This window comes from Pagrus pagrus (genome assembly GCF_965226575.1).
Source record: "Pagrus pagrus genome assembly, chromosome: 7".
In the NCBI taxonomy this organism is placed as follows: domain Eukaryota; kingdom Metazoa; phylum Chordata; class Actinopteri; order Spariformes; family Sparidae; genus Pagrus; species Pagrus pagrus.
In genome coordinates, this window is record NC_140191.1 from 13,966,110 (window position 1) to 13,981,876 (window position 15,767).

The 15,767-nt window shown below is 42.3% G+C and overlaps 1 protein-coding gene and 1 long non-coding RNA gene across 5 annotated transcripts in view; one reads left to right on the plus strand and one right to left on the minus strand.

The window, feature by feature from the left end:
- Positions 1-4,753, plus strand: part of ca14 (carbonic anhydrase XIV) — a 34,288-nt gene extending 29,535 nt beyond the window's left edge. For 2 of the 4 annotated variants that reach the window (XM_084356399.1, XM_084356402.1), the window contains 6 exons: positions 3-129; positions 1,233-1,256; positions 1,484-1,568; positions 1,720-1,761; positions 2,820-2,873; positions 3,949-4,753. In XM_084356399.1, coding sequence (XP_084212525.1) covers positions 3-129; positions 1,233-1,256; positions 1,484-1,568; positions 1,720-1,761; positions 2,820-2,873; positions 3,949-4,066 — 450 coding nt within the window. In that variant the 3' untranslated portion in view covers positions 4,067-4,753. The remainder of the gene's footprint in view (positions 1-2; positions 130-1,232; positions 1,257-1,483; positions 1,569-1,719; positions 1,762-2,819; positions 2,874-3,948) is intronic. The other 2 variants (XM_084356400.1, XM_084356401.1) reach the window with 2 other exon arrangements.
- The window catches only part of LOC311259336, a 34,508-nt gene continuing 18,769 nt past the window's right edge, over positions 29-15,767 (minus strand). Inside the window, exon 4 of the long non-coding RNA XR_014622852.1 lies at positions 29-118. This is a non-coding gene — a long non-coding RNA (uncharacterized lncRNA). The remainder of the gene's footprint in view (positions 119-15,767) is intronic.

Here is a 15,767-nt window from a genome sequence, read left to right on the forward strand (position 1 = left end):
AGCTGCTGAGGTTGGAGACGATACTTTACTCCAGTAAAGCTGAAGAAACAGACAGGATGCTGCTGCAGGACAACTACCGGGCCACGCAGCCGCTCAACCACAGGGTCGTCTTCGCCTCCTTCAGTGCAGGTTAGACAGACAGAGCGTCAGTACAAAAAAATGACAACCACCCTGCCGTGTTGACCTCTGACAACACAAATGTGTTAGCAATCAGAAGATAAATTGACATTATTAAAAATAATACATGATTTTATCATCATACAATTGTATTAAAATAAGCTGATTAGTTGCCAATTAATTTTCTGTCAACCAGTTAATTATTTCAGCTCTACTTGTATAAAATACAGTTTAAGTTATAACAAAACATCAGATAAATGTAAATGTACATAGTGTCAGATAAATGCAATGAAGACAAAGTGACATGAAAAGAAAATATTCAAGTTAAGTGCATGTACCTCAAATTTGTACTGAAGTACTTGAGAAAATGTACTTTCCATCACTGACTACGTGATTAGTATGTTCTTTGAGACTGCACAAATGAGAAGTCACAAAAGGTCACAGACGAACTGCTGTGAGCTCCAGTGTTTAACCGCAAGAAACACTTCGGCATTATTGGATCGTAATGCCAGCACGCTGCTCATAATGCAACCCACAATATCAAGCCAGTGGGTGGCCATGCAGACCAAAGCTAGCAATTAGCACAATCCATGCAGCGAGCAAAAAGTGGAATGTGGAGAGAAATGTGGGAATATTAAGGATTACCGGTGACTTTGTCTGAGGCCTTTGGAAGGCAGGAATAGAGAGAGACTGAAATAGTGGCGAAGTGGTGGCAAAGCACGGGGGAGCAGTGTTTGTTTGCGAGCTGATTAGAGAAACAGATTTGCAAAAAAGAAACACTGACCGCATTGTTATCACGCGAGTCTAACTGAGAAAAAAGGGAGAGGGAAAAGAGACACAGAGAGGTGGAAGAGGGAGACAGAGTGGTAGACAAAGACAAAGGAGAAAGAATTTGTGTGAAGTGCTCATTGTAGTGAGTGACTGAACTGGAAGGCCTGTGATATCAGCACTGCTGTCAACGGCAGAAAGACTGGCCAGACATAACATTTTCAAATGGCTGAACAGCAGATTCTACTCAGATAAACCAACAAATCAATGTGTAAAAACTGTGAGACAGAAAGATCAAATCTACTGTGATGTTCCTAATTATTTATTCCATCTTTTGTTTGTTGCAGAATCAGGGAAGGAGCTCTCTTCTGGTAAGAACATGTGACTTTCCTGCATGTCTCTGTAACAAACAAAGTACCTGTACTAAATGATTTAACTGCTCTGGGTCATTGCTGTATTTTTGGAGGCTTCCTCCAAAATCTCTATCATTCTGTCTCATACTTTACCTTTCGTTATATTTCAACTGTGCAGTATCGACCATAATCTAACTGTGCTGATTCTGATGCGTCACGCCTTTCCGTGTCTCTTTCTTCTGCAGGTGAAGTCACAGCTATAGTAATAGGAGTGATGTGTGGCTGTGTAGGTCTGGCAGTGATCATTCGCTTCATTGTGAAGACGATACGGTAAGAAGCTTTACTCTGTCGGTTGGTCATGTCGGCCACCAGTCTGCTGTTGTTTCTAGTTTAACCAGGCGATCTGCAGAACTAGAGGGAGCCGTCACTGCCGAAGTATCCAGCTTCTTCTTCTCATTCTCCATCTCCTATCTTTTGGCAGATTTTTTACACTCCTCCACCGTGAAACAGTCGCGGTAAACAGGTGGTTTACCTGATCTCAGTACTGACAAGGATGCACAACTAACACTGACAGTGTTGTATTTTTGTTGTTTTTCTTCTTTTTGTGCTTGACCGACATCCTGAAGCACAGATCTTGGATTACAACCACCAAACAAAAAACATTTTACCATTTTATTTGTTAAGAAACTAAAGTTGAAGAAGAGATTTCAGATTTATCACAGATCTGTCACATGGCATCGACATGGCTTATGTGTGTTTATGACAGCTATATTGGTATTAGTCTTGTTGGTTGGATGTCAGTAAATGTATAATCCTCTTTGTAAGGTTTCGCCATAAAAGTTTAAAGGGACCCCCAAGATCAGCGCTAAGGGTAATCTGATTACCTGACCTCTGCTGCAATAACATGGCTGTTTCATAACACGCTTATTATTTTCTCCCATGATTACCACGGATTAATGAAAGTATGTGGTGGGTTTCCTTCTGTCTCCCACCAGCCAGTGATTTAACCTTTACACTACTTTGACCAGGGGTTCCCAAAGTTCACATAAGTTACCAATTTGTGTTATCTCAAGGATAGCTCACCCAAAAAATCTAAAATATAGTTTTTACCTCTTACCCATATTGCTGTTTATTGATCTAGATTGTTTTGGTGTGAGCAGTACAGCCAACTACCAACCGTTTCACCAAAGGAAATGTGCATATACTCATGGAAAAGAGGCTAGCTAACTATGCTAATGAAGCCAGCTAACATTACAGGAGGAGGACGCCATTTATGTTTACACCCTACTTTGTCACAAACATGAGCTTCTTGTCCATGAGTAGATTCACGCTCCCTTCTGTGCAGTGATGCGGTCGGCAGGTGAAGTCATGATGCTCCTCATTTGTCTGGATCCTTGTGAAAGAGTCCTCAGGGGCCCCTACTATATGTCGAACTTTGGGAACCCCTGGCTTTCATAATATCAATCAGCCCTGTTCAATTACTTAAAAATGACTCCAACCCTTCTATCTAATGAGAAATGTTAAACCCAATACTTTCTCTCTGTTTTTGGTCATGTGATTCTGTCTTTTGATCTGCGACAGCTCTACCTCTAGCTGGGACGTCCTGCCCAGTAACCGGCCTGCTCCCATGCCAAGGTCACCTTCAAAACCTTCACTTTGACTTCTAAGAGTTAGAAACCTGACCACATCCCTTTGCTTTAACCACCCATTCATAGTGACTTATCCTCTAGGGCTAGACTTTAACACCTCTATTAGAGAATTAGTGCTGAAAGAACTTCAACACACTGTGAGGAAAATAGTACTGTATATATTTATTTATTACTTTAGAAACTTAAAGGGAGTTCTTACAGTGTTGTCTGTACCTAAGTTCATTAACATCGTTAGATACAAATAAAAACTGGAGACCATGACGCCTGTCGACATGTTGACATTCCACACCAAACCTTCTCAGAAGTCATAGCTACATCACTACACTGTGGTAGTAAAGCAAATCAAATCAAATATATTAACATGGCCCAAAATCATAATCACATTGCCTCAGTGGGCTCAGTGAACGACATCCTCTGTCCTTAGACCTTCGATTCGTATGAGGAAAAACATGCCATATATGTCGCATGTAGAGAACAGAACAACAAAATCAAAGTTCAAAGTACAGATTTCATTGAGAGAATATCTGATACAAGGAAATTATATAAACTATATGTGAAGAGTGTGGATCCAGGAGGACGACTTAGCAGACCGGCGGTCTCGGCCGGTAATGAGCTTTTAATCATCAGCTGGCTGTTGGTACAGTGCGTGTACAGTGTAACCCGCAATGTTCACTGAATGCAGACGTGACACTTTCTGCTCCTTCACAGCTGAAACATGAAAAATGTTGGCAAAACAACTAAAAACTATATAAGAACTGTGATGGAGCCACATCCACATTAACACTTTCCATTTGTAGTTATTTGCCCACTTAATTATCATATAACACATCAAAATGAGGACTTTCTGTGTTAAATTCATCTTACGGTGGTAACTGAACAACATTTAGTGCGTCTAGTTCTTTTATAGCACAGTAGAGCCCAAAATGTATGCACAAGCTTCCATGTAGTCTTTAACATATACAGTAAGGACCTCTGCTGGAGAACATAACCAACTACACCGACGGTGAGCTCGCAGAATATGGGGATGAATGTAGGAATGACTTTTCCTCTTGATGTTTCAGGATGAAGGAGCCAGAGAAAGCAAAAGAGAAAAAACAAGATGTGGCTCTGAACGCGACCACTGACGGAGAAAAGAAAGAGGAACCGTCACCGTCTCTGTCTCCTCAGACTGAGCCCTAGCACCAGAAAGTTTTCTATAGTAAACTGGACACAGGACAAATCACCTGCTGCCCTGATCACTAAATGTTCTCAGTATTTTAAATTCAGTGATGTTGGCAGACTTGGTATGAGACATTTTTTTTCCGTTTGCACGTGAAGCACTTGGTTGAAACACGTCAGCTTGCTGGCTCTGAGTAGTGTGTTTGCTCTCGCAGTGCTTGGGATGCATGATTGGTTCATGTAAATACATTGTATGATATATTCTGTTGTTTTTTTGTTTCACATGTTTGGCTGTAATTTCTTCTTGTTCATCCTGCCTTGAAGCACTCTGCACTGTATGAAATGTAATAGAGTCATGAAATGTTTACCTGTGAATTAATTCACAATGTAATATTATTTTCTTTTGCCCCAAGTGACACAAATTGGACAGTTTGGTTTTAAAACACACACAGGAGGTCCTATCAAATGAATTAGAAATCTCTCATGAAGGTCTTAAGGGATTTAAAGTGTTTAGAGTATGAACTGAAGCTGTCCAAATATTACAGCTGAGCTCAGTTTAGCACATTATGTTGTATATGGTTGAGTTATATTTATGCACATGTGTTCATTCTATTAGGAAATGGTGCCATATATCATCTTTGTCTGATTGATTGTTTGCTGTAAATAACTCGTCAACATGGGCACCTCATTAAAATACTTGAACGGTAACCTCACTCGCTTTGATTTCTTCATTGTGAGATCCGAATTCTCTCAAGCAGTCGAGTAAAGATTTAGTCTAGTTGTTCTAGTAACAATTTTAAAGGTTGAAGTTTAATTTGTGTCAACATTAAACAGTGGGGACAACTTTACCATAAATTAAAATAAACTGGGCAAATATTTCATTTATGGGTTGAAGACTGCTAAATTAGGGCAAATCATTAATTGCATATTAAAAAAGAAGGGTCAGGCCAGCAGGAAGGAGGAGGCGGTAAATTATGTATTTGTATGTTGTATGTTTTTATTGGCTATTTATTTCTCCGTTTCGTGTGTGTGGATAATATATTTGAATGTATTTGCTGAGGAATACAACTCCTGGTTGTTGTGAGCAAGGACAGACAGAAATCAGACAAGACAAAGAGTAAGCTCTCTATACTCTCAATATAAACCAATTAAACTGCAGTAAATAAAATAACCACATGAACAGTTTGTAAACATGTATCTTAACTGTCAAATGTATTTGACCACTTTGTATTTTGGCCTTTATAATTAAACCAAAAGCAATTTAAATATTTCTATATTGGATAATATGAATACATAAGTGACATAAGAAGATTAATGTAAATCTAAATGTAAATTACTAGTATTTTGATCTCTCTGTTTAGGTATATTTAGCAGACATACTATATATTTATATTATTATTATACTGTACAAACCATAAATTATTGTAGGCTATATTTACAGTAGCACATTAAGTGAACATACAGGTACTTATGTCAGTAGTTTACCACGTCTCTCAATAATGAAGCCACATCACTGAGTCTTTTTTGAAGCTCCTCAGGACCTAAACAAGGCCACACATATATTAAAGCTACCATTTGTAAAAAGACAAACAGCAGAGCTGAAGGCGACATACACAAACAGTGAGACTACAAAAATAAGCTCACTGAGCCTTTAACAGGTATTTATAGCTGTAACTGGATCACATCTGACCATGACAGCTACTCTAAAGCACAGCCAAGTGGACGGATATAGGCAATACACACACAGGTCAGGCCACTCCCTCTCACACAGGAAGTGAAATCAGCTATCGCAACAGAAGTACAGAAGAAAAATCCCACATCTGGACCTTTTGAAACTTACAGACGCCTCGACTGCTGCCAAAACAAGGTAGGGAAGTTCTCTTGTCAAGCAGCTGTTGTCTACATCCTCTCCTGGTTTCATGTTTTTAAAAAACTACACAGCTGTGACTCTGACAAACTCTGCTCTAGTGCAGACACTGTTTATTTTTACTCTCTAAGTTTTCCAGTGACGTATTAAGTAAGACAGAAAAAGGCTGTAAAGTGTAGTGTTTGTTCTTGAAAGTGTCTGTTTCACTCTAGGACTGCTGGGTAATGGCTACCCTCAGGGCTTTTCTCTCTCTCGGCGTCTGTCTCCTGCTGGGTCATCAAGCATTTGCTAAAAACGACGCTCCCTGCCAGCGCTCCAAATGGAACAACGGCTTCAGGACCTTCCTCAAACGCCACATTCCTCCTGGCACTCCCACTTCTCTTGACCAGAACCAATGGATGAAGTACATCAAGGAACATACGGGCTGTGACAGACCCACCCAGTCCTTCCTCAGTCCCAAAGACCTGGACAAGGTGAAGGATGTGTGCAAGAGCAATGGGGGGAAGGCGCACAAGGACAACCTGTGCATCAGCCAGCAGTCTTTTACTTTCGTCACGGTGAGGAGTGAACCGGGGACGTGCGGCATCAGGAGCATCCGAGAGGAAACCAAACATCTGATCCTGGCCTGTGAGGTGCTGGAAAATGAGTGTCTGCCGGTCCATTTCGAGGGAAACCCTGAGAATTTAAAACCAAATAACAACGCCAGAGCCTGCCAGGACACACGCATTTCTGATCACGCTCCCAGCTTTAAAATGACGTGGCTCTGGTTGTTATCTGTTCCTCTTGTTTTTATTTATGGCTACTGACTTTTTTCAATTTGAGGGATTGGATGTGACAATTCAGCTTTTTATCAGAGGATGTTTTGCTTTTGAAAAGTTTTTAAAACAGTATTAAATCACCAGCATATCAAGGGAAATTATTATTTTAAATACGTATTTTTGTATGAAAAGTTCCTACTACTATATGCATGTGCCTGTGTAATTATCAGTGTTCTTGTGTGAATGCATCTCAGAGATAATGAGAGAGTTGGTGCTCTAATGGCAGCTCAATTCATTTAAAATTACAGATCTGATGCTGAATTCAAGTCATTTTCAGTCTTGCATGTATTTTACATTTAAAATTGCCATACAAGGGGGATTTCATTGCATTGATTAAAAAAAAGATTCACCTACAGAAATTTCCAGTCCATTTTCTTCTCTGTGCATCAAATGTGAAAAACTTAAACCTGTTTTTAAAGCTAGATCTGTACACATCAAATCCATAATAGACAAACAAGACTCTAATCTGTAAAGACATCAAGACAGAACTCTCAATGTGCCACCTGTATCAACGTAAGACTACATTTGAGGACTCACAGCTCATGTGAATTGGTTGTTCAAATACAAACTCCACCAGAGCCAACTCTGTGTCAAAGTTTCCAGACAAAACCACGAGGACTAGTACTGGGAGGGCAGTGACTCACATTTACAAACAGCAAGCGAGGATTCTGTTTCAGGGTTTGTCTTGTTGAACACTCATCACGTGCATATAGACACACCACAGAAACTGTAGGACAGAAGTAACAGACCCAGCTGTGCTTTACCGGATGCTTTTTTTTGGACAGGCAGCCAAATGCATATGTTATATTAAGACCACACCTGACAACTTCACACACACTGATTATTCTGCCGTCCTCTCATGCTGAGACTGTCAGCACACAGAATCAGCTGTTTGTGAAAGTTTTCACACCCAATATTTGAGCCTACGAATCAACCAGTCTCATTAGTCTATCACAGACACACACACACACATATGGATTATTTTTATTTATCACTCTCTCTCTCTCTCTCTCTCTCTCTCTTCCATACAAAAAGTTCTTGCATGTTTATCAACGCTGGCTGCCTTCATTGATTAATTCCTTACTCCTTGACCCTGACTTTTAATCCTTTGAGATGTAATCCTTTACAAGGCTGGATAAACCCAGCACAAATAAGCTATGACCCCCAACTGAGCCCCTGATTCTGCTTATCTCTGTACTTTGTGTATGTAATAGTCAGTATGAAGTGATAAGTCTGAGGTGAGGTGATTAAGCACAGACTCAAAGAGGCTTTAGCCCCTCTGTAAGATGGGCCTTAAAATAATTATGCAGGTGTGAATTTGAAGAGCGCCCTCCCCTGGACCTCAAGGCAAACTACTTTTAATGGTCTGCAAAATTTCAGGTCATTACAATTTGATTATTTCTTAACTTTTTCCACAATATTTTGAAAAAATGACAGCTAATTTTCACAAACTAACTGCCATATAGTGAACCTGCTTTGCCTTGTTGCTAACTCAACCTTGACTCCTATCTATTGTCTAAAATGTAACCTTGACTTACCTCTATCCTGAAACTAAACTCCTAAAAAGCCCTGAAACAAGTAGAGGCCTTCACTGTGGAAAACTGGTTCTCACAGAGACAGAAACACAAATACAAATATACACACACGGTTTTCCCACCTGACAAACTTGCGTGTCTTGTGACTGCGCCTGACCCTGCGGGGATTTAAGTGGATCTCTTTGTGCAGTAACGCAAAGCTGTGTGCACCAAACAGAAATAAACACGAAGAACAATAGTTTGATTTGTTACAGAAGGTCACCTTAGCTGCACATGCCCAGACATCTCCCAAACATCAGAGCCAAAAAAAGTTCCAGGTCTGAAGCAGGAGGTGTGACAGCGCCTATTTTTCAACACTAGATGGCAGAAGAGTTACTTATTACTCAGAACAGGAGTCCCGGGACCAGACCAGCCCACCAGCCCAACAGCGTTTGTGCATTTTGTACTGCTGCAAACATTTAAAATGTGTGGTACTGTTACTTTTGCACATTTCCTCACAAAGCAGGAGGAACCTTTTTACCAGTTCTCTAAAAATGCTCTCGCCTGGACACTGAACCTTCCTGTCTCTGCCTCCATCCATTTGCTTTGATTCCCAGTGGAAATAACTCCATACTAGGACTGAAATTAAAGGTGGGGAAGGATAGTTGATTGTTGAGTCTCATTCCCAAGTCATCAAGTACCGACATTTTGGGTTGGTATTCAGTCCAAAATTCTAAAGATTAGAAATTAAACTTCAGTATCCAAAGCTTCGAGCAGGCACTTATTTTTACTGTACAGTTGGGCACGTGTTTAAAATTCAACAATGAAAATGTTTGTTAAAATTGTTTTGGGTGCTTCTTTGGTGTTTCTGAACTGGTAGTGGAGCTTATAGATGATCCCTTTGGGAAGAAATGCAGCCCTGATCTTGTGAAGAGAGACGTTTATAATTCAGATTTCTGATTCACTTTATATCCTTTCATTTTCTCACATGCCATTGGCAAAGTCAGAGGATCATGAAGAAATCACAGGACGCAGCTAAACCTGATGTTATTTTTCTGTTTTCTGCCCAGAGTCACCAGGGAATGATATGTGTGCTGAGTGCCATTCATGACAATTAAGTGACAATAAAAAATACTTACGTTAACGTGCCCTCAGGTAGCTGTGGAGACTTCAGGGAGCCAGACTGGTCACATACAGTAACAGTAATCAGAGGTTGACCTCTGTTTAACTACAGCCATTCCTGATCCATGACATCATTATAGGGTCTCACACACACATACATATGGTACAGTCGCATGCGTACAAATGCACAAAGTCGAGAACACTGACTGCTGACACACACAATCACAGCTGAGGAAAAAGCAAAAGCGAACAACAATCATTGACTCGGGTCAGAGAGGAAAACGGGGGGAATAAAAGAATGAGTGCAGAGTGAGAGGAGGGTGGAGGAGCAGAGCAGCAGGAGGATGCAAGAAGAAGGAGGAGTAACAAAAAAAAACAGAGCTGCACTTTTATTGAACTGTTTTGGTGGTTTTTGGGAAAACAAAACACATGAGCATAAAACAAGGTGAAAAGTAGTTTAAGTATGGGAACCGCCGCTTGTTTTTTTTCTTGGCTTTCCACCTCTTCTCTCGTCCACCTCTGGCTCACTGTACTCTCATGAACATCTCCATCTGCTTCACTTCCTTTTTTTTACATACTTGACCTCCCTTTTCTCTTCTCTTCTTCCCGGCCCCTGCCTTCTGTTGTCCTATGTCTTCCTGTTAGAGCAATTCAGCATCATTCGGCCGACACAATGCTGTTTTACAGTGCTGTTGTGGGCTCGTTAAGCTGTAGGTGGCAGCGACAGAGTGGACAACGTGCCAAAACAGAAGGGAGGGTCACACTTAAATTGGACCAAATTAAAACTACGTTTGATGAAATAAACTTTTTTTTTTTTCAAATTGGTCTTGATTCAGCACGTCCTCAGCTCGCCTCCTTCCTAATATAACCTCTCTCAGCTCTCACTCTCCCTCCGTCCAGACCGACTCATAACAAATGAGCGCGATAATTAGAACCACAAAGACTCGAGGGGGAGGGAAGAGAGATTTTAGGAGTTGGGAAAGGGGGGGCTGAAGGACAAAAGGAATAGAGTGTGAGTAATACAGGCGTCTGGGTGCAACTGCCCAGGCATCTGGAGGTTTAGTCTCATGTTCACACACACACACACACACACACACACACACACACTGTCCACTCTGATATACTGATGCTTTGAAGACAGAAATTCCTAGATACAGTGACGTGATGTGTGTGGGCAGCGATGATTTGTGTCTGACTCTTTCCGTTTGATTCCTGTAAGATACGATTTTTACCCAAGAAGGAAAATAAATGAGGAACAAATGTCTGGAGGATTTCAACACACACACACACACACACACGCATGCTGGGAATCACACCATGCATGAGCACGCACACACACATACTCTCACTTCCATACTTGTGAGGACCCAGACATAATGTATGCCCTCATCTTAACCATCACAACTAAATGCCTAAACCTAATTCAGTAAAACTTCACAAAGTGCGTATTGAACGTCTTATTCATAATGAACCATGTTTGTTTTTATTTTTTTATATAATCGTATTTATTTATAGTTCAATACAGGTGACCAACATACACGTATGACACAGCACAGTACAAGAGGGAGAAGTAGACTTAAACAAGCCAAGACAAGTGAGGAGAGAGGATAAAGAAAATGTAAGAGCAATAACAACAGGGTGAAAGAGCAAAACAAAGCAATAACACAAAACAAAAGACATATAAAGCAGACAGAGAAACGGAAAACAAAGAAAAAAGAACATGCGCGCGCGCACACACACACACACGTGTTTTTTTAGACAAAGCAGAGGTGTCCTGTACTTACAGCACTCACACAAGACTGGCCCCTTGTCTGGCTGTGCAACAAGGAACTTTTGCCCCTGTGTTTTGTTAAGGCTGTGATTACACAGATCACTGTTCATGCACAATATCACAAACACACCAGGTCGCACTCCTGCTCATGCATTCAACTTTCAGTCTCCTTTCTGTTTCCTAAGTCCTTTTCCCTTATCTTCTCCTCTCCGCTCTTTGCTCTCCCACACTCTCTGCCTCTCACTTCCACGTACGAGGTTAAATGCTGCCATCTCCTCTGCTCTAATCAAACCCACATGGTTTGGTGGGTCAGCCCGGTGCCAGCAGCCCCACAGAGCTGCACACACTGCTGGCTGTGAATGTGTGTGTGTGTCACTGCGGCTGTTTGTTGAGCAACTGTTGTGCAGAGCAGTGGCTCACAAACTTTGTGACCTCTTAAATGAAACGTTCTCTTGCAAACGTTGTTCCACACTGTTTATGCCTATGAGCCGTGAGTGACTGCTGCACGTCAGACTGTAATTCATAAGAGGCTGTAGGAGGTTGAGATTACAGAAAGGAACACCACTTTGTGTCATGGAGCAGTTTTTTGTTTCTTTCCTGTCCAGTCAATCGTCTCTCAACCTGTCAGATTTATCATACGGCCCTACCCCCCACTGACACAGAAGTAAATCCTACGAGTAAGATACTGTAATTGGTGGCAGTTTTGTCTGCATGCGTGTGCACATCTTGTCCAGTGGCTTCCTCTGAGGGTAAAGGCCAGTGATAATGACTTCCCGGAGTTGGCGGTGGGGAAGGCCAGGGTCAAGTTCACATCTGGGATTACCAGGGTTACTGGGGTCAGCGGACTTTACTGGAGGTCATCTGGATGATAAAGTGGAGAATGCCACTGAAGTGTGACTTTACTACAGGCTGATCACACGCACAAACTCCCACTTGTGCAGACAAGTTTCGAAAAGTGCGATTGCAACATAAACTTAACACCACGATGCTAAACGTACAACAAATGCTGCATGGAGTGTAATACGGTGCATGTTGTTTCTCATTCCACACCCAGATAAACTCCCTTCGGGACAATAAATACTCTGTCGCCAGTCTGGATGTTCCACAGATATGGTTCAAATCCATGTCATTTGAATGAGAGGAGGAAATAGGAAACAATAAGCAGCGCAAGAGGAAGTGAGAGTGGAGATATCGTAGAGTTCAGCCCGGTGAGAGTGTTGACACAAGGCTCAGCCTGATTTCAATAAGAAAGCAGCCTAACAAAACCATCTCTGTAAAAGCTGCTGACACAACTGTGACTTCAGATTTAATGTTTTCTGAGTTGTCTGTTTAACTTATAGATACAGAATACAATGAAGATAAGAACGTTACAAATAATATAACATATCTGCTTTTAAATCTCTGAAAACCACTAGACCTTTGTTATTAATTTTGTTCAGTTGTGTTCTTAAATTATGCTGAATGTTTCCAACAATGTTTGAATTTGGTAACCTGTCTCTATAGTTTTCGGGGAAACACCAGATGATACGTCAGAAAGTGAGGAAGGAAGTCGCTGAACGTGACTAATGTGAACAAAACTTATACTAATACATTACCTCGCTGATGAATATTTCTGCCTGAGCCACATCAGATTTTCATCAGCAGTGGTGGTTGTTTAGCAATGAAGAACAACTCCCATGATCCCACGCTACTTACGTCTTTTGTTTTGTTTGATTGAGAGACTCACAGTGGCAGGAATAACATACTATACATTGAATAGATGGATATAAAAATTTTATTTTTTTAATTGATCGATTCATCTCAATCTATAAAGACCCTGAGCCACCAGGCCGACAGTCAGCATCGGGCATTGTCGGGGCGTCCGTGTCTCTAGTTGGTGCAGTGTGTCCCACACTGTTGGCACTGGGTGGTCTTTGTCAGCGGCTTTTTGCCCGATTGATCGTGTCGAATTGGTGGTGGCTCTTCAGTGAGAGAAATCATTCTCACAGACTGTCTGTTCAGATAAGCGGATCAGTGTAAAAAAAAGAGAAAATGGAAAAACCAAGAGAAAGCCCCTGAGCCTGTTGCTGTACTATCCATGTTTTCACCAACAGTGCAGTTTCTCCTCATTACTTCTCTGCCTCTTTGCCAGTGCCGTTTGCGACTATATTAGCGAGAGCGGTGTCAAACAAATGGTCTTTTATCATATCAAAAGTTTGTATATCCACAGAGAGGTATTTCCTATCATGCAGGCACAGAGCGCACAAGCTCGTTGGCCTTCAGCTGTAGTTTTTGTGATGTGTTCAAGGGCGGCATTTTGGATGAGACACAGAAGACGGTGGGCGACGCAACAGCCGCTCGAAACAGAAAATGATCGGCCTCTCTTTCTTCTTCATTATTACAGTGTTTCCTATGTAATTGTTTGTTTTGGAGTGTTAGGGCACTGTGCTTTAATCTTGTTAGTGTGATTTTTGTTTGTTTTGTAATCTAGATTATAATCTTCCATTTCCCACTTTATCTAGCTGTGGTGGTCCACCGCTCCTGAGTGACTGCAGAGGAAGCCCTGAATATTACTCTTTCTCTTCTTCTTTTTGTTAGCAGCGGCCTGTTTTTACCATGAACTCAGGCTGACATCAGTCAAACACAACTAAACAAGTCTCAAAAAGCGTTGTTTTGCCTGCACGTGGTGCAGCCTGTGAATCTCTGCGTTGGAGATATCATTTACCAACACGGTTCATGGTGACAGAACAAAAGAAGTGAACAGTATACGGGTGGATAATAGTTGGAAAGGAACATCAGGAAATGAGGATGATTGAGATAAAGTTGGCACCGGAGGAGCAAACTAATACTTCTTACGCCTCCAAAGACAGAAGAGTCTCTCTTTACATTTCTGTCGCCTTCATTCTTTCGCTGTTTCTCAACCTCTCCATCTCTGTCACTATCTGTTTGCCTTTGATCTCTGTGCTGACTCACTCTCCCTATCCCTTTCTCCACAACAATAGAGATAAAAAATGACCTGCGCTCTCGTCTCTAACTTTCTCACTAACTTTTCCCCCCTTCTCTTTCTTCTCCTCTCCATCCTCTTCCCTTCTGTTTTCCCCTTCTCCCTCTCTTCAACGTGCTTGAGGAATGTGTCAGAGCAGCACAAAAGAACAAAAGCTTGACAGGAGGAGGAGGAGGAGGAGGAGGAAGAGGAGGAGAAAGGAGGGGGGGGTAGAGAAAGTTGCGTGAGGTAAAGGAGAGGCAGAAAGGAAAAAGGGGGAATGGAGGGAAGGAATGAGCGGAGAGAGAAAGGTTGAGGGGAGCAGAGCACGGTTGAGTGGACCTGAATGCTGAGCGGTGCTTTGTCATCACGTGCTGACATGCAGCATCACACACATTTCAGAGCTCTTTATCGAGCCCCCTCTGAACAGCACGCACACAAGATGGGTGAGGCCGTCGCTGTGCTGCACAGCACGGCTGCCTGTTTGATTCAGCAGGCTTTGATGCATTTCTTGTTGTGTCATGGTAATATGCTAATGGCCTGCGGTGAGGCTGAAGATGAATATTCCCAACACTAGACAGCTCTCTATTGTAACCTTTGTGTTGGCATCAGTCACTTTCAAACTGGGGGCTGATGATCAATTCCCTCTTTCTGAACAGACCGTGCTCGACAGACCACCATTGCAGAAGCAAGTGAGCCACACTGATGCTTGAATATTTATATTTTTCTATCAGATGTGGCCTTTAAACAGCAACTTTTCTACTTCACTGACTAGATGTTTTATTTTGAGACTGACTGTATGTTGAGAAAACCTTTAAAGAGTTAACCTCCGCAAAAAGTGAATGACAAGACAAAAAAGAGAGGATATGAGAGGAAATTACAGCTCTGGTATGACTGTCTAATGGCTCACCTCTGTTGTTTGGCCCAGGCTTGTGGCATGGTGTGTGGCCAGTGAGTGAGAAGCGCGTGCACGTGTGTGACAAGGAAACAATGTGTGCGAGACTTATTCACATCAAAAAGCGCCGAAGGGCCCGATGCAAGGCACAGGATGTGGAACAAAGTCTGTGCGTAAAAGCGCATATCACGTTACCAAATATCAATCTGAGGCAGTTATTCACGTGTTGTTCGTCAGTGCGTCTTTGTTAAAACTCTGACACTGAGCCGCTGAGTACATGTAGCCTGAGGTTCCCCCCGCCCCCACCTCTAAGTCGCCCGGTTTACCTCGCGCTAATTCGCCGTGCAGTGTAGCGGATGGGATCATCCATCAAGAGTCAATAGTTAACGTCGGCTTTGTCCCGTTGCCATCCATCATCGGCGCGTGCGTGCATACACAGTGTGTGTGTGAGTGTGCGTGCTCTTTATAGGAGTACCTCCGACCCCGCGGGCCCCTGACCCTGTCCCGTCTGACGCGCTGTTCCAAATGCCCCTGCGTCTCCTCCTCCTCTCCCCCTTCTTCCGTCTGAGCAGCGGGGAGCGAAAAGCTCTGAGGAGTCACCGGCGACCTGCGCCAATCCCACCTCTTATTTTAATCTCTGCCCCTCTCTCTCTCATGGGTTCAGAGTGTTTTTTCCTCTGACGCAGTCCCCGTTAAATGGATAGCCCACCGGTCGAGGCCAGAAGCTGTATCCCATTACCACCGCTTTTATTTTTATGACACAGCGCCGTGGC